The sequence below is a fragment of the Chionomys nivalis genome, chromosome 2, assembly GCF_950005125.1.
Source record: "Chionomys nivalis chromosome 2, mChiNiv1.1, whole genome shotgun sequence".
Lineage (NCBI taxonomy): Eukaryota > Metazoa > Chordata > Mammalia > Rodentia > Cricetidae > Chionomys > Chionomys nivalis.
In genome coordinates, this window is record NC_080087.1 from 960684 (window position 1) to 982912 (window position 22229).

The 22229-nt window shown below is 35.9% G+C and overlaps 2 protein-coding genes and 1 pseudogene across 2 annotated transcripts; all 3 read right to left on the bottom strand.

Annotated features, from left to right (window-relative positions):
• Window positions 1-3334: 3334 nt before the first annotated feature.
• On the bottom strand, window positions 3335-4282 carry LOC130870053 (olfactory receptor 8J3-like). The gene has a single exon (XM_057762628.1). The coding sequence runs from the start codon at window positions 4280-4282 to the stop codon at window positions 3335-3337; it is 948 nt and encodes a 315-aa protein (XP_057618611.1).
• Window positions 4283-7128: 2846 nt separating this feature from the next.
• LOC130863045 (olfactory receptor 8K3-like) lies at window positions 7129-16415 on the bottom strand. The gene is made up of 4 exons (XM_057752938.1): window positions 16405-16415; window positions 12623-13531; window positions 11717-11741; window positions 7129-7305 (listed from the first exon to the last, which is right to left on the bottom strand). Exons 1-4 carry the CDS (start codon window positions 16413-16415, stop codon window positions 7129-7131), a joined length of 1122 nt encoding a protein of 373 aa, XP_057608921.1.
• A 1600-nt stretch (window positions 16416-18015) lies between these two features.
• On the bottom strand, window positions 18016-18907 carry LOC130863049 (olfactory receptor 8K3-like; annotated as a pseudogene).
• Between the last annotated feature and the right edge of the window lie 3322 nt (window positions 18908-22229).

The following is a 22229-nucleotide window of genomic DNA, read 5'->3' on the forward strand; positions in this document are numbered from 1 at the left end:
AAGAAATTAATGAATAAATGTGCAATAGCTATAAAATGCTAATGGTTTATTACAAATGGCATGATCAATCTTTAATGATATTTTAACATTGAAAAAGAAATTTTGAAAATCTGAATAACATTCTCTGGAATATTTATTAGAGAAATGTGTCACGTTTCTACCACATAAAGGAATTAGTAACTTTTTCTCAGCACTTATGACCATGAGTCTTTTCATTGTTACCCACTGAAAAAAAAGCAGATTTTTCTGCTCAAAGCTCAAAGTTATAATTGTCTTTGGATATAAGTATAAATATGTACGAGGCAGTTTTACTTGTTTATTTTATAAAGAAAATGATAGTGAATTTTCTTCTTTGGCTAATCACATGAAATGGAAATTATTTTAAAGCTTAAGCAGTGAGATTGTGCATGCAGAACAAGCGTTCTGTCATTGAGATTCATGACAACACTCTCACTCATAATATTTTGAGGAAATATATAATTATCCACAAAGCCTGTACTAAGTTATATTCTATGGAATGTCTTTTCATTTTTCTTAATGATTATTCTCATCAAAATGCTTGTGTGTGTGCATGTTTGATTATAGCCATGGTTATTGCACTAAGATTATAACTCAGGATTACTGTTTATATTTCTCTAATAGATAGTATTGAGATTTTTATATAATTAGTTGTCATCCATAGGTCACATTTTGAGAAATATATATAGAGAATGTTACTTAGTTTTAAAAATTTGAAGATTTTTTTCTTTATAATATTTTACTCTTTCTTTATTTTTCCATTCAAAAATTTACATTTCCTCCCCTCCTCTCATTCCCCTCCCCCTCCCCCACTCCCCCTCCTCCTTCGCCCTCCCTCCTTAGGACAGGGTACCCTGCCCTGTGGGAAGTCCAAGGCCCTCCCCACTACCTCCAGGCCTAGGAAGCTTTGCATACAAATAGACTAGGGTCCCAAAAAGCCAGTACATGCAGTAGAAACAAGCCCCAGTGCTTTTATCAGTGGCTTCTCAGTCAGCCCCCATTGTCAGCCACATTCAGAGTTCGGTTTGATCACATGCTCATTCAATCTCGGTCCAGCTGGATTTGGTGAGCTCCCATTAGATCAGTAACCCAGTCTCAGTGGGTGGACCAACCCCCTCATGGCCCTGACTTCCTTGCTCATCATCTCCCTCCTTCTGCTCTTCAACTGGACCTTGGGAGCTCAGTCCATTGCTCTGATGAGGGTCCCTGTCTCTATCTCCATCCTTCTCAGAATGAAGATTCTATGGTGATATTCGAGATAATCTTCAGTGTGATAGTGGGGCAAGGTGGCCAGTTCAGGCACCCTCTCCTCTGCTGTCCAAGGACCTAGCTAGGGAAATCCCCGTGGACACCTGAGATCTCCTCTAGATCCAAGTCTCTTGCCAACTCTGAAATGGCTCCCTTAATGTAGATGTCTTCTTACCTGCTCCTATATCTGTCCTTCCTCCATCTCTACCCTCCCACTCCCCCAAGCTCTCCCCAGTCTTTTCCTTTTCCCTTCTCTCTCCCTTCTCCCCTTCCCCCAACCCTATCCCCACCCCTACCCCTACCCCCATGCTCCCAACTTTTGCCTGATGATCTTGTCTACTTCCAATATCCAGCAGGATAACTATATGTTTTTCTTTGGGTTCACCTTCTTATTTAGCTTCTATAGGATCCCAAATTATAAGCTCAATGTCCTTTATTTATGGCTAGAATCCAATATTCATCTTTTTGGGTCTGGGTTACCTCACTTGGAATAGTTTTCTATTTCCATCCATTTGCATGCAAAATTCAAGATGTCATTGTATTTTACTGCTGAATAGTATTTATTACAATGTTACTTTTTATGGAAAATAAAGCATGTTGCTCTGATTATAATTGTTTTAAGATGAGGAAACTCAAATATGATTTTACTTTGATCAATAATAATCACAAATAAATGGAAATGAGAATGGATATGTATTAGACACCCCATAGTAAATGTAAAACTTACAGTGATCAATTTTCAGTCTGGAAATAGAGCAATGCTAAAGACTATAAGCATGATCTGCCAGGAATAGAAAATACTATTGAGCTACCACGGGGAATACAGAGTGCAGACACAAAGGATATATATAAAAACAATACCTACAGTGCTTATACTGCCAGACTAGAGTCAAAGTCCCTCTGATCCAGGAATCCCCATTGGTTTGGGGACAAAAGATTTTTAACTGGAGTGATCACATACTGATCTAATAGATTCGTGTTTTCTGGATTCTTTTGATTTCCTACATCCCTCTGAACGCATTTTCCTTCACGACTCATCCCTGAACTCATATTTCACTTCATTTTCAGTCTCCCGTCACTGTGACCGGTCAATGCACATGTGCACATTTGGGATTAGCTATTAACTTTCTGCCTTTCTGCCATAAGTACCTTTGTGAGTATATTATCGTTTCTGAATACAGGAAGACAACATTTTGGTGAGTGAATGTTCACTCCAATTCATTATTTAAAAATTCATATAAAATGCTTAAACTTCAAATACAGTTACAAAAATAGCTCTATTAATTTGAAATGAAAACTTGCCAGTTTGGTATTAGGATAAAAATCAAAATTTTCTGATGTATTTGCTAAGGAGAGGTATGGAAAAGGAGGGGACTTGTTTTTTTGAGGGGAGGTCTATTTCATTTGGCTTTTCACATATCAAATATCTGCATGAACAGTACACTCTTTCACTATTTTTCTTCTTCTGAAAATAATGCTTTTTGTTACACACTTTATAATTAAGAATAAAATAAAACTGCAGTCAGGGTGTAAAATATATGAACAAATTTTACAAAGAATAAAATAAATGCAAATTCCAATGATAACATTTTGGTGAATGCATAACCTGCTGTAAAAACAAAAGATATAATTATACATAATATTCACTCAGATCCCGAATGTTTCTGGAAATCATGAGTCATGATAGCCTCTAAGGTAGGATTTTCATTGCCCTCCAGTTTCTGTGCTATGGTGTACTCTTTTCCTTCTGTGAACTGTGACATTTTCATACTAGGATTGAACCCAGGAATTTGTGATTGTAAGCAATAATTCAACAAGTAAGCAAAAATTTATGCCCCTTGGTTGCCCTTTGGGTATATGATATTCCATCTAAAATGTGCATTTTTATAATTTATTAATTACCTGCATGGTTTCCTTATTTAGGCACATAAAGATGGGATTAAACAATAAATGACATCAGCAAATCCTATTGCTTCTGAAATTTTATGTTCTAGCATTTAACAATATCTTTGAAAAATGATTTGTTAAGGGGTAATCAAAATCTTTAAGCAAAATTATAATTACAAATTCATATAAAATTAAACCTTTGGCATGGATTTTTCAGAAATTCTTTCAAGGCACACTTTACATCTTTATTCCTAAAGCTGTAGATGACAGGGTTCATCATTGGTATCACTAGGGTGTAAAACACAGAAGCCATCTTGTCAGTGTTTAGCGAGTGGTTGGTCCGTGGTTGCAGATACATGAAGAGAAGTGTGCCATAGAACACCGTGACGGCCATCATGTGGGAAGCACAGGTGGAGAAGGCTTTCTTCCTTCCTTCAGATGAACGGATCCTCAAAATTGCAAGGATGATGTTGAAGTAGGATATAAGAACAATAGTCATAGAGAAAAACAAGTTTGTCCCCGAGAAGAAAAATACTACAGTTTCTGGGAGGTAGGTGTCAGAACAGGACAGAGCCAACAGAGGGACATTGTCACAGTAAAAGTGGTTGATTACATTGGAAGAGCAATAACTCACAGAGAAAACACAAGGAGTCACAATGATGGCTGTGAAAAAGCTGAAGAAGTATGTGAGGGAGACCAGCAGAAAGCACACGTGCCGAGACACCACCACCATGTAGAGCAGAGGGTTGCAGATGGCCACATAGCGGTCATAGGCCATCACAGCCAGCATGAAGATCTCTGCTACAATGAAAACCAGGAATCCACCCAGCTGGGTGGCACATTCATAGTACAAGGTGGTTTTCTTACTGACTAAGAAATTCACCAGCATTTTAGGAGCAATGACAGTGGAGTTGCCAAGGTTGATGACAGCCAGGTGTCTGAGGAAGAAGTACATGGGAGTTTGAAGTCGTGAGTTCACGGTGGTGAGGGTGATGATGCCCAGGTTTCCTGCTGCTGTCAGCATGTAGATGGCCAGGAAGACAAAGAAAAGTGGGACCTGCAGGTCTGGACGATCAGATACCCCCATGAGTATGAACTCTGTGACATGAGTGAGATTCCCAGGAGCCATTTATATTGTTATTTCATCTTTCAATGTGAAAAAGAATATTAACAGTTTATCATTTTTTTCTGCTTTAAATAATAAATTGCTATATATCTCATTCGTAGTTATTTTATTTAGAATGACAATCTTTTGAGCATGTTAAATTGTAGTTACTTTTTCCTTAACTGTGCTTAAATATCAAAAAATATCAGAGACTATATTGCCTTGAAAGATTCTTACACAACTGTTTATTCACATTGATATTATTATATTAATCACAACAAGCCACCTGTGAGGACTTGAGCTAGTATCTTTTGATCATTTGGTTATTAACTTTCATTCCTCTTACTTTTCTGACTCAGTTTCCCACAAACACTTCTCCTCTTTGATAAACTCCATCTTAGTGTCTTACTACAAATTTCAATCTTCTTTAGTCATAATTCATTTATTTTCCCAATTTATCCAGTCCTTCTATGTTCTTCTGACTTCTAGTTATTCAAATTCTATTCTTGCAGCCCATGCTGGAAATTACATTATAGCTTAATCACATTATCGTTACATTGTTTTTAAGAATCTTAATGTATTTTAATACATCATCAACAATATTTTAAGACTGGTTATCATTGTATATCTCATTCTGCCCAATAACTCAGAAATGTCCTCCCAACTACTGTCTCTATACTTGATTACCAGCATGTGGAAATTTATCTGAAATATTTTTATATCTAGTGGTCAATGCAGTAAATTTATCTGAAATCTTTGCAATATATTAATGTCATTCTTTAACAGTTTGTGATTTTGCTAACTGTAACTGACATGTTTGGTTGTTAGTTGTTTAGTAAATTTTTGTCAGTTTTTAAGATAACTGTTTTTTATATTTTGTAATTGTGTTGTGATTCAAATACAACAGTTGAATCTACAACTGATTTCAGTAGCAATTAGTAGTTAGTACTATTCTCCTGCTTTGAATATCTTGTTGAATTTTCTGAATTAATTCCATCTTATTACCTTACTAAAACTTTCAACTTTGAAATACATATAGCAAATATATTATAATTTTGTGTAATGTAAACTTTGGGGAAATAGAGTAGATTGCTTAATAATTGAAAAGGTTAGGTAGAAAATATTGTAATATATAGAAATAAATATGTAGAATATGCTGCTTCAATTGAACACAAATCATATGCACACTATTTCACACTGTACTACATTAATATGTACAAAGATTACATGTCAGTAAAAAGTAAGTGTTTTTAGAATTAGGGCATGTATATCAAACAATACATGCAGTAACAAACCATAATCTAAATCTGATGTGATTGATTGAATATAAAATGTTTATACGATGCATCAAATGTGAATTTGTAGGGTTGATATATCTTTCTTTTATCAATTCCCACTCATATTTTGTGTCATGCTGTGACAGAAATGCTTGTTTTATTAGAAGGCCAGCTTATGGTATATAGCACTGTGATAAAATTGATTTTAATGTAACTATTTCCTCTCTAATTGTTACATATAAAATCTGGGTATCATGGACTTTGACATAGTGATTTCTATAAATGTATTATTATCTTAAGAATCAATGCCATCAGCAAATTTTTGGCTAAATATTTGTGGAAATCGCTTTGGAAGCAAGAGTTTCTTAATATATTTTATATATTTATCTAGGTAAATATTTCATGCACTAAAATATTACAATAAGGCCAATGACATTACATCTTACGTTATTTAATATCACTGAAATAGCAATGCTGTAGAACTGATTGCATGCTAGCTTTTATTTTTGTTAAAATCTTATTGAAATCACTTATCCTTTCATCTTTAAGTATTTGGTTTCATGCTATTCAAACATATCATCTTTAGGACAGAACCTGAAATTCTCTGGATGTCTCTCTACTCAATTGTGAACAAAAACACTCAACTTTAAGCATCAGTAACTCTCTTCCTTCTGTTAGACAAAAAATAAAAAAGGAGGAACAACTCACCTTTTACTTTTAGTAATTGTATAAGAAATTTTTAGAAGCACAGAATTATGTATGTCAAAGTTTCAACAGGTGTTCCTGTGTTGTGCCAGTTCTAAAGCAGATTAAAAGCCTATCTATACACTATGGGAAATACACCTCTTCACTGACTGTTACTTCCTCTGAATAAAGAGCTCAGACTAATTAATCAGGAGAGATGCTGGATATAATTAAGCACAAATTTTGCACCTTGATACAACAATCATAGATCAGAAGCTGAATCTAGAAAAAAAAATTTCAATCTTGACCAAAATTTTGATAAATTGATTTAAAAGACACATGAACTCTGAATTCAGATCAATGAAACAATTGGCACGACTTACCTATAAAAACCATCTACTATAACCTATTACCAGTATGACCTCATGAAGACAAGTGAAAAGTTTTAAATACGTCTGTCCCTAAAGATTTCCTCATTAAGCTGTATTTGCTTGTTTGCTTAAGTCTCTGAACATGAGAAACAAATTTTCTATGTAAATGGTTAATTCCAGAGGGAAAGAAAGACAAATGGCGAGCTCATTAGTTAAGTCCCCAGTCAACTTTTCAAAGACGGTGAAACATGAATGCTGCCCACTGCTTCGTCTGAATGTTCACATTAGCAGATGGATGCAATGATTTCATCAGCTTATTTCTTCTTTGTTTCTTTTGTGGTGTTTCTCTGTACAACATATTAAGTAGAGCGTAGTGAGAATCTCCCTGGGAAGGAGATCTGTCTTAGCGATTGTTTTTATTAATGTGAAGAGACACCATGACCATGACAACTCATAAAGAAACATGTAATTGAGGTGACTCACTTAGATTTGCAGAGGCTCATTCTATTATCACAATGTGGGGGAGTATTAGTGGCACTCAGGCAAATGTAGTGCTGGTTATATCTTGATATGCGGCCACAGGAAGTGGACTGACACACTGAGAAGTTTCCAGAGCATGGACAACCTTAAAACCTGCCCCCAGAATCACTTCCTTTAAGGAGGCCATATCTACTCCAACAAAACCACACCTCCTAATGGTGTCCCTCTCTGTGAGCTTAAGGGGACCAAATACAATTAACCTACAACAAGATCCAATTAGTAAAACCATAGAAAGTGGCATAGGGATTTAATTTTAAATATAGGTATAAAATGAATGTAAACTTAATATTTTCCTTCAAGATGATATGAGACTTTAAACCCATTTATTATATAGTATATATTTACTAAGGAATCGTATAGTTGTACCATGCAGTAGTAATTTGTTTAATTCTTCTAAAAGTTCAAAAAGTACACAATTTTTAGTTCAGCAAAAAATTATAGGGCTAGATTATTTCATTTTCTAAATCAATTAGTATATTTTCCCTGCCAGTCAGGTCACATACACTTCATTTGGGCAGAGGTGGAGTGATTTTTATTGAGGAAAACTTGATTTATAATTTTTCTATTATGAATATATTTTAAGATCTTTTTGTTTTTGTCATTTCTGAAAAGAATTTTAAATTTAAATATATTGATCATATTTTCCTGCTCCCCCAAGTTCTTCAAGATCCTTTCCCCCTCCCTACCCACTGAAATTTAACTCCTTTTTCAAAAAGAAACAGGAACAGTATTTTATTTTATTTATTTATTATTTATTTATTTATTATAGATTTCTGCCTCCTCCCCGCCACCGCCTCCCATTTCCCTCCCCCTCCTCCAATCAACTCCCCCTCCCTCAGCAGCCCAAAGAGCAGTCAGGGTTCCCTGTCTTGTGGGAAGTCCAAGTATCTCTCACCTCCTTCCAGGTCTAGTAAGGTGAGCATCCAAACAGCCTAGGCTCCCACAAAGCCAGTACATGCAGGAGGATCAAAACCCAGTACCGTTGTTTTTGACTTCTCAGCAGCCCTCATTGTCCGCTATGTTCAGTGAGTCCAGTTTTATCCCATGCTTTTTTTAGACCCAGTCCAGCTGGCCTTGGTGAGTTCCCGAAAAACCATCCCCATTGTCTCAGTGTGTGGGTGCACCCCTCGCGGTCCTGAGTTTCTCGCTCATGTTCTCTCTCCTTCTGCTCCTCATTTGGGCCTTGGAATTTCAGTCCGGTGCTCCAAAAAAAAGAACAGTATTTTAATAAAACAAAGCCAACACAATAAAACCAAACATCAAAAGAAAAAGCAACAACAAAACTCCACTGAACTGTAATGAAATAAAAGTGCACAATAAAATTGTGATGTCGAATACTCCCACAACCAAAAATATATTTTAATATATTTAATTTAAATTAATATTATTAAATATAATTGAATTTTAATTCATGTGGGTACATGCACCTGTGAGTAGATATGTGCACGAGTGCAGGCATCTGCAGAGAAAGGAGAGTGGCACTTGCTCCCAAGAAACTACAATTAGATCCAGTTGTAATCAACCTGATATGGGTGCTTGAAGCAGAACTCAGAACCTAGGTTAGAACATTATGTATTTTAACTACTGAACCATCTTGCCAGTCCCTAAAATTATTTTTACAAATATTTTGCTAATATTTTCTTTTATTCAGCATCACCATGTATGATTATGTCTACATATGTGCCAGTGTGAATACACAAAGGTTAGAACACACCTTTCTGGAATCAGCGCTTTCCTTCAAGCTTTGTTGAGTGTTGTCACGTGTGGCAAGTGCATTTAATCACTGAGCCACCTTACATGTAATCTGTTCCAAATGTTATAATCTCTAGAAATGAAAACCTATTGCATCACTACTATGTCCTCAACTCAGGTTATGTTTTCATGGATACTCTGTTTTTCTAATTTATTTAAAGTTCTTGTTCTAACCAGCATTTTATACTTTTGATGACCATTGTAAAGAATATTAGATTCAGTGAAACAAATTTTCTTGGTAATTGTTTTATCCAATTCTATTTTTTATAAAAATTGTACGGTATAGGAAAATATATGAAACATGTTGAAATTCTAGTGACTTTGCATAATAATGAAATGCAAAATGAATTTCAACATAATTGATATAAACAATTGCAAATGTCATCACACTTTATTCTTTATGATCTGTCATTTGATGTGTAATCAAAACTGCTGTTGTTTATATTAGAAATGTACTTTCCATATAAAGTTGATTATTGTCTTCTCCAGATCTGTGAAGAATTTTGATGGGATTTTGATGGGGATTGCATTGAATCTATAGATTGCTTTTGGTAGAATTGCCATTTTTACTATGTTGATCCTCCCAATCCAAGAGCAAGGGAGATCCTTCCATTTTCTGGTGTCCTCTTCAATTTCTTTCTTCAAAGACTTAAAGTTCTTGTCAAATAGATCTTTCACTTCCTTGGTCAGAGTTACCCCAAGATATTTTATGCTATTTGTGGCTATCATGAAAGGTGATGATTCTCTGATTTCCCTCTCTGCTTCCTTATCCTTATTGTATAGGAAGGCAACTGATTTTTTGGAGTTGATCTTGTATCCTGCCACATTACTAAAGGTGTTTATCAGCTGTAGGAGTTCTTTGGTAGAGTTTTTGGGGTCGCTTATGTATACTATCATATCATCTGCAAATAACGAAAGCTTAATTTCTTCCTTTCCAATACGAATCGTCTTGATCCCCTTATGTTGTCTTATTGCTATTGCTAGAACTTCAAGCACTATATTGAAGAGGTATGGAGAGAGTGGACATTCTTGTTGTGTTCCTGATTTTAGTGGGATGGCTTTGAGTTTTTCTCCGTTTAATTTAATGTTAGCTGTCGGCTTGCTGTAAATAGCTTTTATTATATTTAGGTATGACCCTTGTATCCTTAATCTCTCCAAGACCTTTATCATAAAGGGGTGTTGAATTTTGGCGAATGCTTTTTCAGCATCTAATGAAATGATCATATGAGGTAAGCCTGACCCAAAAAGACGAACATGGGATGTACTCACACATATTTGGTTTCTAGCCGTAAATAAAGGACATTGAGCCTATAATTCGTGATCCTAGAGAAGCTAAATAAGAAGGTGAACCCAAAGAAAAACATATAGGCATCCTCCTGGATATTAACCTTCATCAGGCGATGAAAGGAGACAGACACAGTGACCCACATTGGAGCAACGGACTGAAATCTCAAGGTCCAAATCAGGAGCAGAAGGAGAGAGAGCACGAGCAAGAAACTCAGGACGGCGAGGGGTGCACCCACATACTGAGACAATGGGGATGATCTATCAGGAACTCACCAAGGCCAGCTGTACTGGGTCTGAAAAAGCATGGAATAAAACCGGACTCGCTGAACATAGCGGACAATGAGGACTGCTGAGAAGTCAAAAACAATGGCACTGGGTTTTGATCCTCCTGCATGTACTGGCTTTGTGGGAGCCTAGGCAGTTTGGATGCTCCCCTTACTAGACCTGGATGGAGGTGGGTGGTCCTTGGACTTCACACAGGCCAGGGAACCCTGACTGCTCTTTGGGCTGCTGAGGAAAGGGGATTTGATTGGGGGAGTTGGGGGGGAAATGGGAGGCGGTGGCGGGGAGGAGGCAGAAATCTTAAATAAATAAATAAATAAATAAATAAATAAATAAATAAATAAAAGAAATGTACTATAGGCTTACTTATTTCAGAATGTGTCCTCAAATGTGGATGTCAATGATTTTTTTATCTTTCTCTGGAATATAATTTATACCTATTCACTGAAATTGATTGAGGGAGAGAAAATATGTTAAAGCGGCAGTAATTTAAATATTTTATTACTTGATGGATACCAATGACAAATAGTGTTTCTTTACCTTTTCATATTGAACTTTCTATTATTAAATTACGGTATTTTCAAAATATAAAACTTATGTATTTCTATGATTTAACTATATAATTTTATGCTAAGAAATTCAACTGCGTGATTGACCTTTCTTAACTCTTCATTTACAGATCTCCATCTTACTATTCATACCCATTTACTAACCCAAAGAGCTCTTACTTAGCAATTGATTGGTGGCACAGATAGATTTGGTACATTATGCAAACAAAATGACATGAAACCTAAGGAGGAAATACTTTTGTGAGCCTTGAGGGATTAGGAAGAATATATATGAGAAATTGAAACAGTACATAAAAATGTATTTCTAAAAAGTTATTGCTGAACTATTGTAAGAAATATAGCACATTTTTGTTTTTGATAATGTGCTTGTTCTAACAAATATTACTATCATGTTATTAGCTATATATAAATTATTATAATTAATATAATAGTTATATTATGTTATGTTTGTTGCCATCAGCAAACACACTAAATCCAATAGTACACTCAATGTTGCATGGGTCAAATAAAAGGATGTCCTCTCATCAGAGAAGAACAATAAATACATTCATACATTCACGTATTAAATGCAAGAATGAGACAATATGACATTTATAGTAATTTTATTATTTTGATTTAGAGAACTAAATAATGTACAAAGAACAGGCAAAAATAAAGACTGAGCCAGTGAAAAATAAATAAAAGGAACATTTGTACCAATTTGCAGCAGAACTTAAACATTTATCTGAAGTGGTACATTCACTTAAAGGCGTATATACACTGAATTATAAAAAAAAATGACAGCACTAAAAAGCTACAGGTTATTTGAGAGGCAGAATACACCAAATTAACCAGAACTATGGGCATCATAAATGAAATTAATATTATTATGAGAAAAGGAAATGAGTCATAGATGCTCTTCTCAGGATCGGGTAATTAAATAACGTTTATGGTGATTTACAAACCAAGTGAGGGAACACGCTTTAGATAAATTTAGATTTTCACACAACTCATAAAAATGAATAAATCCCAAAAGGTAAATATGTTTCCATAGAAACTACAATACACTACAAAACTTGATGAATGTATCAATAGTACAACCAGCATTTAATCCTGCTCTACCGAACATGTTCCTGTTGTTTCTAAGTTGAATAAAGTGCTACCATAAAATCATGTGATCTTGAGCGGCGGTGGTGGCGCACGCCTTTAATCCCAGCACTCAGGAGGCAGAGGCAGGCGGATCTCTGTGAGTTCGAGGCCAGCCTGGTCTACAAGAGCTAGTTCCAGGACAGGCACCAAAGCTACAGAGAAACCCTGTCTCGAAAAAAGAACCAAAAAAAAAAAAAATGTGATCTTTATATTCTAAAAATACTTAGCATGATCCCATTTATCCCATTATTAGAATTAGAATCCAGCTCTCTTCAGTAAAATGGGATAAAATCTATTGTATTCCTCATGAATTCATTTATAACATTTAGATATTTGACTACATGGACGAAAGTTAACATTTAATTTTTCGTTGATCCTTTGTACCTGCTAAGCATTTTTGTGGAAAACAAAGATGGAAAGACTCCACTCCTAAGTGTGTTTCAAAGGAAAGCACTGTGTATTTTTTCCCCTGTCCTATAAAGGGCATCTTTTACATCTTTGTTCCTCAAACTGTAGATCAAGGGATTCAACATAGGGATGATGAGGGTGTAAAAGATTGAAGCCACTTTGTCAGTGTCAAAGGAGTGACTGGATTTGGGCTGCACGTACATAAATATCAAAGTCCCATAGAAGACAGTGACTACAGTCAGGTGGGAGCCACACGTGGAGAAAGCCTTGCGTCTGCTCTCAGCAGAGTTCATCCTGAGAATGGCTATCAGGATGAGCAGGTAGGACACAAGGACAACCAGAAGAGAAGAAATCAAATTAAAAGCTGCCAAGAACAACATTATCACTTCAATTTCCTGTGTATTTGAGCAGACCAAGGATAACAAGGGGAGACTGTCACAGTAAAAATGGCTGATGACATTGTAGCCACAGAAAGACATAGTGAAAATCTTAATTGTAATCAGTAGAGACACAATTGTACAGTAAACATAAGGAATTACTACCAGCACCCAGCAAACTCTTTTTGACATGATGACCACATAAAGCAGAGGCTTACAGATGGCCACATAGCGGTCATAGGACATTGCAGACAGAATAAAGAGTTCACAAGCGATGAACACAAGAAAGAAGGCTAACTGTGTAGCACAAAGGTTAAAGGATATTTTGTTTTGATCGACAATAAAATTTGATAACATTTTTGGCCCCACAGCTGTTGAATAGCCAAGATCTGTAGTAGCCAGGTGTCTGAGAAAGAAGTACATAGGTGTTTGTAGCCTGGAATCCACCATGGTGAGGATGATCATGCCCAGGTTGCCAACCAGTGATATCAGATAGATGATGAGGAAGAGTCCAAACAATGGGCCCTGAAGTTCAGGGCGGTCAGTGACTCCCATCAGGATAAACTCAGTCACCACTGTGAGGTTGTGGGTCTTCATCCTAGCTTGTAAGAAAGCCTGTTCTGATTAGAGAAATCAGCATTATAAGTACTGTATTTTATTGTTAATTGGAGGAACTTTTAAAAACTAATATAGGGAAAATAAACCTAATTCTTTCGATTTTTAGTATCTAAAATCACATCTTTAATATGCACATATAACATACTCCCATATTCCTTTGAAAAAAGAAAGAGATGCAGATTTCAAGAATGGTTCTAAAGAACATTTGTGTTATTAAATAATATAATTCAATGTTTACAAATATTTAGGTGGACACTTTTTAAACTTTTACAGCTGGATTAGATATTTAATTGAAGACCAGTGTGAAATCTAAAATGGTTCCATCATTATTTAAATTTGTAGGGCTTCCCTTCATGTACTTTTGCAGGGGCAAACAAAATCTATTCTTCCCTAAGAAACTCTCAAAAGTTACATGTGGGTCCTGTTTGGCATTTTTAACCAGGCGTAACTTACCAAAAATAGATTGTGTTCCCTAGATTTGTTGCACATCCCACTGGCCAATACTGAACTCTTTATGGATCTGAAATGATAATTATTTGGGTAATTAGGTCAAACTTCTTGCTTTTTACTGGACCTATTTTGGGCTTTGTCTTCACTATGCCAAAATTAAATAATATGGAATTGTGTGCTGCGTTTCAATTGCTTCCTGCGTATTTGTATAATCCTTAATTAAATAATGTGTACATGATATAAATATATGGCGTATAAAATTTTTTATATATGTTTCAATATAATTTTGATAAATTTATTTGTATATTACAGTAAAGAACTTACAAACATTTAAAGATGTCTGAGCAAATTAGGAAGAATGGGTTTTAGTGTTGATTTAATAGCGAAGACTCAAAATTTTCCTTTTACAAAAAAAAGAAGCTTATGGTCTATAATAACAGTATTTAATACTTCATGTTACACATATTTTCTAAAATTAAATAAAGCTTTAATTAATTGAACAAATAATTTGATATGATTTGAAATCTTCCTGGAAATCTTCTTGTGTATTATGTACACATTTTTTTGGCAACCTTAATTCAGAACACATAGAAGGTAATTTCTAAAAATCACACACACACATATATATAATTATATATGTATATATAATGAATGTATATATAAGAATGCATATATAAGAATGTGTGTATGTATATATAAGACTACATCCCACATCTCATGGTTCATAGATTAAAAATACATAGGAGTACAAATTATCAATTTTGTTGAATATTTCAAACATCAGCATTTACTGAATAAGAAGAGATTACAATTGATGTAGTTCTTAGTGAAGACGCTGGGTATAACTATGTAATCTCTAAATTAGCAGTAAGGACAAATTTTTACAGTGTTATATAAAAACATATTTAATTTTCTCTCCTCACTTAATTTTTGGTTGTATTTTATAGCCCCAGATACCTTCCATATATAAAAACATACAATACAGTGGTGGCGCACGCCTTTAATCCCAGCGCTCGGGAGGCAGAGGCAGGTGGATCGCTGTGAGTTCGAGATCAGCCTGGTCTACAGAGCTAGTTCCAGGACAGGCTCCAAAGCCACAGAGAAACCCTGTCTCGAAAAACCAAAAAAAAAAAAAAAAAAAAAAAAACCAAAACATATAATACATTATAACAAGCAAACACCTTAAACAAAAGGTTTGTTTCCATTTTATTTTTTTATTTCAGTACTTTTACAGCAATAATTAAACTTAAAAAAAAGGAGCTATAAAACACAACACATTTTAAATAGTTAAAACTGTTTCCTCTTTGTAAATTTAAGACTCAACACAAGAACCAAATATCTTTTTAAGAGTGACTATCTTTACTGAGTACTGTAAGATTGCTTTTAAAACTCTAAACAAATCAGAATTAAAATGTAAAACAAAGTTTTCATAATCATAAAACTGGAAAAACATCATCTCATGCTCAAAAATGATAGGCACACCTTTGATGACCTGAACGTTTCATTTACCTCTTGAATAATTTAGACTCTGAGTACATGCATATATTTACAAACAAGTATTGCTTCAGAGGTCCTGTAGCAAAAATTACTGAAATTTAGAAAGACACAGAATGTGATATGAACTCCTAGTTTTTCAAATTTTTCATTAAAATATCAAGATAGTAAATTCATATTTAGATCATATAAAAATCCAACTCATCATTATATATGGCATATTATGTATACATAAATTATATATATGGCATATTTTCATATACTGTATATAATCATAAATTTGACAAACAATTCACCAAAATCTATGATTAGCATATACAAAACCAGCATGTCTTATACTTGATTTGTGAAAGAAAAATGAATAATATGCCTATGACATATACACACATTAAAGCTCTTGATATATTACTGAGTAATTTCAAGTATGCTTAAATGAATTGACATTCTTTAGATACAAGTATTTAAAATTATCATGAAGAGAAACTGAGAGCACCCTAGAGAATTTAGAAAGCACATAACTGATGGTAGAAATGGACGCTTAGAGACTGCTGGGAAAGACTAAAATTTGAAAATATGCCAAATCCTTGCTGACATAAATGGCTAGATCACACTCTGTTACCTGTATGAAACCACTGTCTTGAATGTCTAATGTGGTTCTTAAAATGGGTTTTTAGGTCAATTTATGCTTTATTTGAAAGCACAGAATTCTTTCTCCCTATGGATCTTCTAAGGAGATCAGTGATCACATTTAAATAATTTGAGAGTCTAATTAGATGTCTAGAGGTTACTAACTAATTATCAGGGAATGCTATTATTCAACTATGACTTAATTCATTTATTTATACATCTATCTATTCTATAATCCAAAAATCTACTTATGTACATTTCTCAATATATGTTTGAATGAACATATGGTTCATTAGGTACAGGTGTTGAAAATATTGTACTATTTAAATGTAGTCGAGAAACTAAGGTCACCTTTACCGTGAATTATTCACAAAAAAATAAACACAACAAGAATAAACAGGGTTAGAAAAATTATTTCTAGTTACCAGAGAAAGTTAGGAGTTGGAGAAGAGAAATTACCAAATAGCTTTGCAGTGGGAAAGCTTCTTTTGTTTGGCATTTTTGTCTTTTTTTTTTGCTTGTTTGTCCTACTACTTAGTTTCTATTGTTTTCTTGGTTTGTCTTTGTTTTTATTTTTGAGAAGAAGGGGAGGGAGGGAGGGAGGGAGGGAGGGAGGGAGGGAGGGAGGGAGGGAAGGAAGGATAAGCAGAGAGGCAGGGAGAGGGGGAACCTAAATTCCTGAGTGGGTACTCATCTTTCATATTACAGTCAGATAAATGAGGCCTTAATATCTAAGCAATATATTTCACCTCCTGATAAACTGATGAAGTTTGAATTTTTTCAATCAACTCATATTTATTTTTCAAGACTGGGTTTCTCTGTAGCTTTGGAGCCTGTCCAGGAGCTTGCCCTTGTAGACCAGGTTGGTCTCAAACTCACAGAGATCTGCCTGCTTTTGCCTCCCACATTGCAGGGATTGAAGGCATGTGCCACCATCTTTGATCCTAGCAATTGGGAGGCAGAGACATTTGGATGTCCATGAGTTTGAGGTCAGCCTACTCTACAAGAGCTAGTTCCAGGAAAGCTACAACTGTTATACAGAGAAAACCTGTCTTGAAAAAGTAATGAGAGAGAGAGAGAAGAGAGAGAGAGAGAATTCACTTATAGGAAGTAAGACAGTTGCATGTGAACATTGAATGATTTATTACAATATCCAATATATAATATCTAATAAAATCCTCCAGCAACTCATATTCTCCTCCCACACATTCACACTTTTACACTGGTAGCTCTTCTTTTGTCCTTTTATACTAAAGCAATGCTTCTGTGCCATGTTTATTCTTCCATATATATGTATTACATGTACACATACATACATACATACACAAATAATCTGACTGTGGAGACCAATATAGGTGAGCCTGTTCCACCTCGACTGGAGGTCAGAGAGTTTGAGCTTACTTTTGCTTGCTCATAGTTGTTGACAACAGGTGTGGCTACAAGGAGAGATTCTGACCTAGGGTGTGGTTAATTAGTATTTTGGGTATAGAGGTGGATCTGCTCCACCTGGATCAAAGGTCAGGGAATTCAAATCTACTCCTTCTATCCTGTTAATGAAGTCTGTTACATCTCCCCCTCCCCTTTTGAAGTGAAGTATATAAGCATATGGAAAATAAATAAACCTGGAGGATTCAGCATTCAGTATTCACTGAATGTTGAGTGTTCCTGTCTCTTATTTCTCATATATTTCTGTACCTTTTCCTTAATAATTCTAATCCTTGCCCTCCTACCCTGGAATGTACAGATTTCATCAAGGCTGGTCTTTGACATCTGATTTCTCTTTAAAGAGCATATCTTCTTCGTTTCCTTTTATGAATACTTATTTACTATTGTGAATTATATAGATAGCTTTCAACAATATACAAACTCTATAAGGCAATATTGCATAGCTTTTCAACATTTTTTAAGGGCATCATGTATAACATTGTTCTTCAAGCTATAGATTAAGGGAATTAACATGGAGATACCTGGGTGTAAAAGATGGAAGTCACTTTATCAGTGTCAAAGGAATGAATTTACTTAGGAGGCAAATATATAAATATTAAAGTCCTGTAGAAGATAGCTACTACTGTCAGGTGGAACCATAAGTAGAGAAAAGCCTTTCTTTTGCCCTCAGCTGATTTCACTCTGAGAATAATAGCTATGAGGATGAATAGTAACAACACAATGGCCACCAGAAGAGAAGAAAGCAAATTTAAAGCTGATAATGTTAAAACTATCACCTCATTTTCATGTTTATTTGAGAAAAATAAAGATAACAACAACAAAAAAGCCATCACTAACAATTTTGTGGCCACAGATGAATAAATTAAGAATCTTTGTGATATGTAGAGGTGAGACAATCATACCATAGAGGCAGGCAATGGGGACTAGTATCCAGCATACTCTTTGTGACATAATGACGGTGTAGAAGAGTGATTTACAGGTGGCAACATAAGAGTCAGAAGGCATTGCAATGAGAATAAAAAATTCATTACCAATCACTATAGTAAAGAAAGACACCTGGAGAGCACAAAATAAAATGATATTGTATTTTGATCCACAAGAAAATCCCTTGACAGTTTTGACCCCATAGCAGTTCAATAACCATATCTGACATTGTGAGTTATCTGAGAAAAAAGGGCTTAGATGTTTTCAGCTTGAAATCCTCCATGGTCAGGAAGATCACACCTAAGTTGCCAACTAGTGATATCAGAGAGATGATGAGGAACAGTCTGAACAATGGTGCCTGCATTTCCCTGATGGCTAATGATGTTGAACATTTCCTTGAGTATCTCATGGCCATTTGAGATTCTTATGTTGAGAGTTCTCTGTTCAGTTATGTACCCCATTTTTCTTTTTCTTTTTTTTTTGTTTTTTTTTTTGTTTCCTTTGGTTTTTCGAGACAGGGTTTCTCTGTGGTTTTGGAGCCTGTCCTGGAACTAGCTCTTGTAGACCAGGCTGGTCTCCAACTCACAGAGATTTGCCTGCCTCTTCCTCCCGAGTGCTGGGATTAAAGGCGTGCGCCACCACCGCCCGGCTCTACCCCATTTTTCAATTGGGTTATTTAGAAATTCGATGTCTAATTTCTTGAGTTCTTTATATATTTTGGAGATCAGTCCTTTATCATATATGGGAGTATGGGAGTAGAGGGGAGGGTGGAAGGTGAAGAGGCAGGGAGAAGGGTGAAGAGAACTTGAAAGAATGGGATAGCCAAAAAGGAGGAAGGGCAGAGAGGAGAGCAAGTAAAGAGAAATCTTGATTGATGGAGCCATTATAGGGTTCGTAAAAAACCTGGCTCTTGGTCTTCCTGTAGGGCAGGGAATTTGGACTGCTCTTCAGTATCGAGAGGGAGGGCGAATGGACTGGGGGGAGGAGAAGAGGAATGGGGATAGGGGGAGGGGATCGGGGGAAGGGGGGAGGGGGCAATATGTGGGAAAAGGGGGAGGGAAATGGGAAACGGGGAGCAGTTGGAAATTTTAATTAAAAAAGAATAAAAAAAATGAGAAAAAAAAAACCTGGCTCTAGAGAAATTCACAGGAGTCCACAAGGATGACCCCTGCTAAGACCCTAAGCAGTAGAGAAGAGGGGGGCTGATCTTGACTAGCCCTATAATCAGACTGATGACTATCTTAAATATCACCATAGAACCTTCCTCCAGCAGCTGATGGAAACAGAGGCAGACACCATCAGAGTGGGAAGAATGAGAATATGAACAAAGAGGTCAAGACCATGATGTGCTTATCCACTGAAACAGTCTACCTGAGCTAATGGGAGCTCATCAACTCCAGCTGGACTGGGAAGGAACAAGCATAGGATCACACTAGCCCTCTGATTGTGGTTGGCAGTTGCATGACTGGGACAGCCTGGGGGAAGTGGCCCTGGCAGTGGCACCAGAATTTATCCCTATTGCATGTACTGGCTCTTTTTGTCACCTATTCTCTTTGGATGATAGCTTGCTCAGCTTAGATATAGTAAGGATGGCTTTGGACCTTCCCCAAAGCACTGTGCCTTACCCTCTCTGAGGATTGGATTGGGGTTGTGTTGGAAGGTACATAGAGGGAATGGGAGGAGAGGAGAGAGTGAGAACTTGGATTGATATGTATAATGAAAAAAAAGCCAATAAAAATTAAAGAAAAATCAAAACCCATATACTCACTGAAAAAATATTTTTAACAAAATAATAATTTATATAAAGAGAGCTTTAGAAATTTTTTTATTTTATTTTATTCTTTTTTAATTAAAATGTCTGCCTCCTCTCCGTTTCCCATTTCTCTCTCCCTCCTCCCACATATTGCCCCCTCCCCCCATTCCCCTCCCCCTATCCCCACTAATCTCCCCCTCCCCCCACTCCATTCCCCCTCCCTCTCTGTACTGAAGAGCAGTCCAAATTCCCTGCCCCGCAGGAAGACCAAGATCCTCCCACTTCTATCTATGTCCAGGAAGGTGAGCATTCAAACAGGCTAGGCTCCCACAAAGCCAGTTCATGTATTAGGATCGAAACCTAGTGCCATTGTCCTTGGCTTCTTATCAGCCTTCATTGTTTGCCATGTTCAGAGAGTCCAGTTTCAACCCATGCTTATTCAGTCCCAGTCCAGCTGGCCTTGGTGGACTCCCAACAGACTAGTTCCACTCTCACAGTGGGTGGGTGCACTCCTAGTGGTCCTGACTTCCTTGCTCATGTTCTCCCTCCTTCTGCTCCTCATTTGGACCTTAAGAGCTCAGTCTGTTGCTCCAAATTGGGTCTCTGTCTCTATTTCGATCCATTGCCAGATGAAGGTTCTAAGGTGATATGCAAGATATTCATCAGTACAGTGTGGCGATTTCTCAGGAAATTTGGGATCAACCTACCCCAAGATCCAGTAATACCACTCTTGGGAATATACCCAAGAGATGCCCTATCATATGACAAAAGTATCTGTTCAACTATGTTCATAGCAGCATTGTTTGTAATAGCCAGAACCTGGAAACAACCTAGATGCCCTTCAATGGAAGAATGGATGAAGAAAGTGTGGAATATATACATATTAGAGTACTACTCAGCGGTAAAAAAACAATGACTTCTCAAATTTTGCATGCAAATAGATGGAAATAGAAAACACTATCCTGAGTGAGGTATCCCAGACACAAAAAGAGGAACATGGGATGTACTCACTCATAATTGGTTTCTAGCCATAAATAAAGGAAATTGAGCATATAATTTGTGATTCTAGAGAAGGTAAATAAGAAAGTGAACCCAAAGAAAAACCTATAGTCATTCGCCTGGATAGGGAAAGTAGACAAGATTGCTAGGCAAAAACTAGCAATGTTTTAAATGATATAAAGCTTGGATTTGTTGTCAAATCCACAAAGTGATTTTCAAACAAAACTTAAAATATTGTTTTATGAGTGATTCTGGTCTTTATTTCTATTTTAAGATGTAGCTCTGATTGACCCCAGCCTAACTATATACTCAGGACTGACCTTCATTCCACTTGAATCCACATTCCAGATAATTATAAGGGTGACATTTTATCTAATAATCAAAACTTAATATCTGTCTTACAACTGTTGTACTTTTCATGTAGAAAGGAAACATTAAATCATTCAGTAAATAAAAATATAAACTAAGGTATTAAGATTTATTCAGTTACAAGACAAAGGGGGTAAAAGCTGCCATAAAAATTTTAAGTCAGCATAAACACACACACAGAAACACACACGTGTGCTTGGACTTATACAATATTAGATGATACATTTAACTTATGAACTACTAACGCATGACATTAAATATTGCTGTTGCATTATATAGGATGTGAGTGAAAGAAAAGTGATGTAAAATCAGGGCATAAGTTTCCATTTCAAAAGAAGTCTTCTGAGTGCTACGATTTACAGGGATCTCCATCTCAAAGTGGTTTCCTAACATTGTGACCAAGATTTTTAAGAGTTTATAGAAATACATATGAATACCAACTGTATGTAAATAATAACAGTGTAGGTAAAGCAAAAAGTCAGATACTTGTGAACACCAGACGATTTATTGTAAAGTTTAATTCACAAAATAAATTTAAATTATCTGAGACAAGTGTCTCATCACATACAGCAAACACATTGTTACCCTGTTTAGGTTTATACACTTTAAAATATAT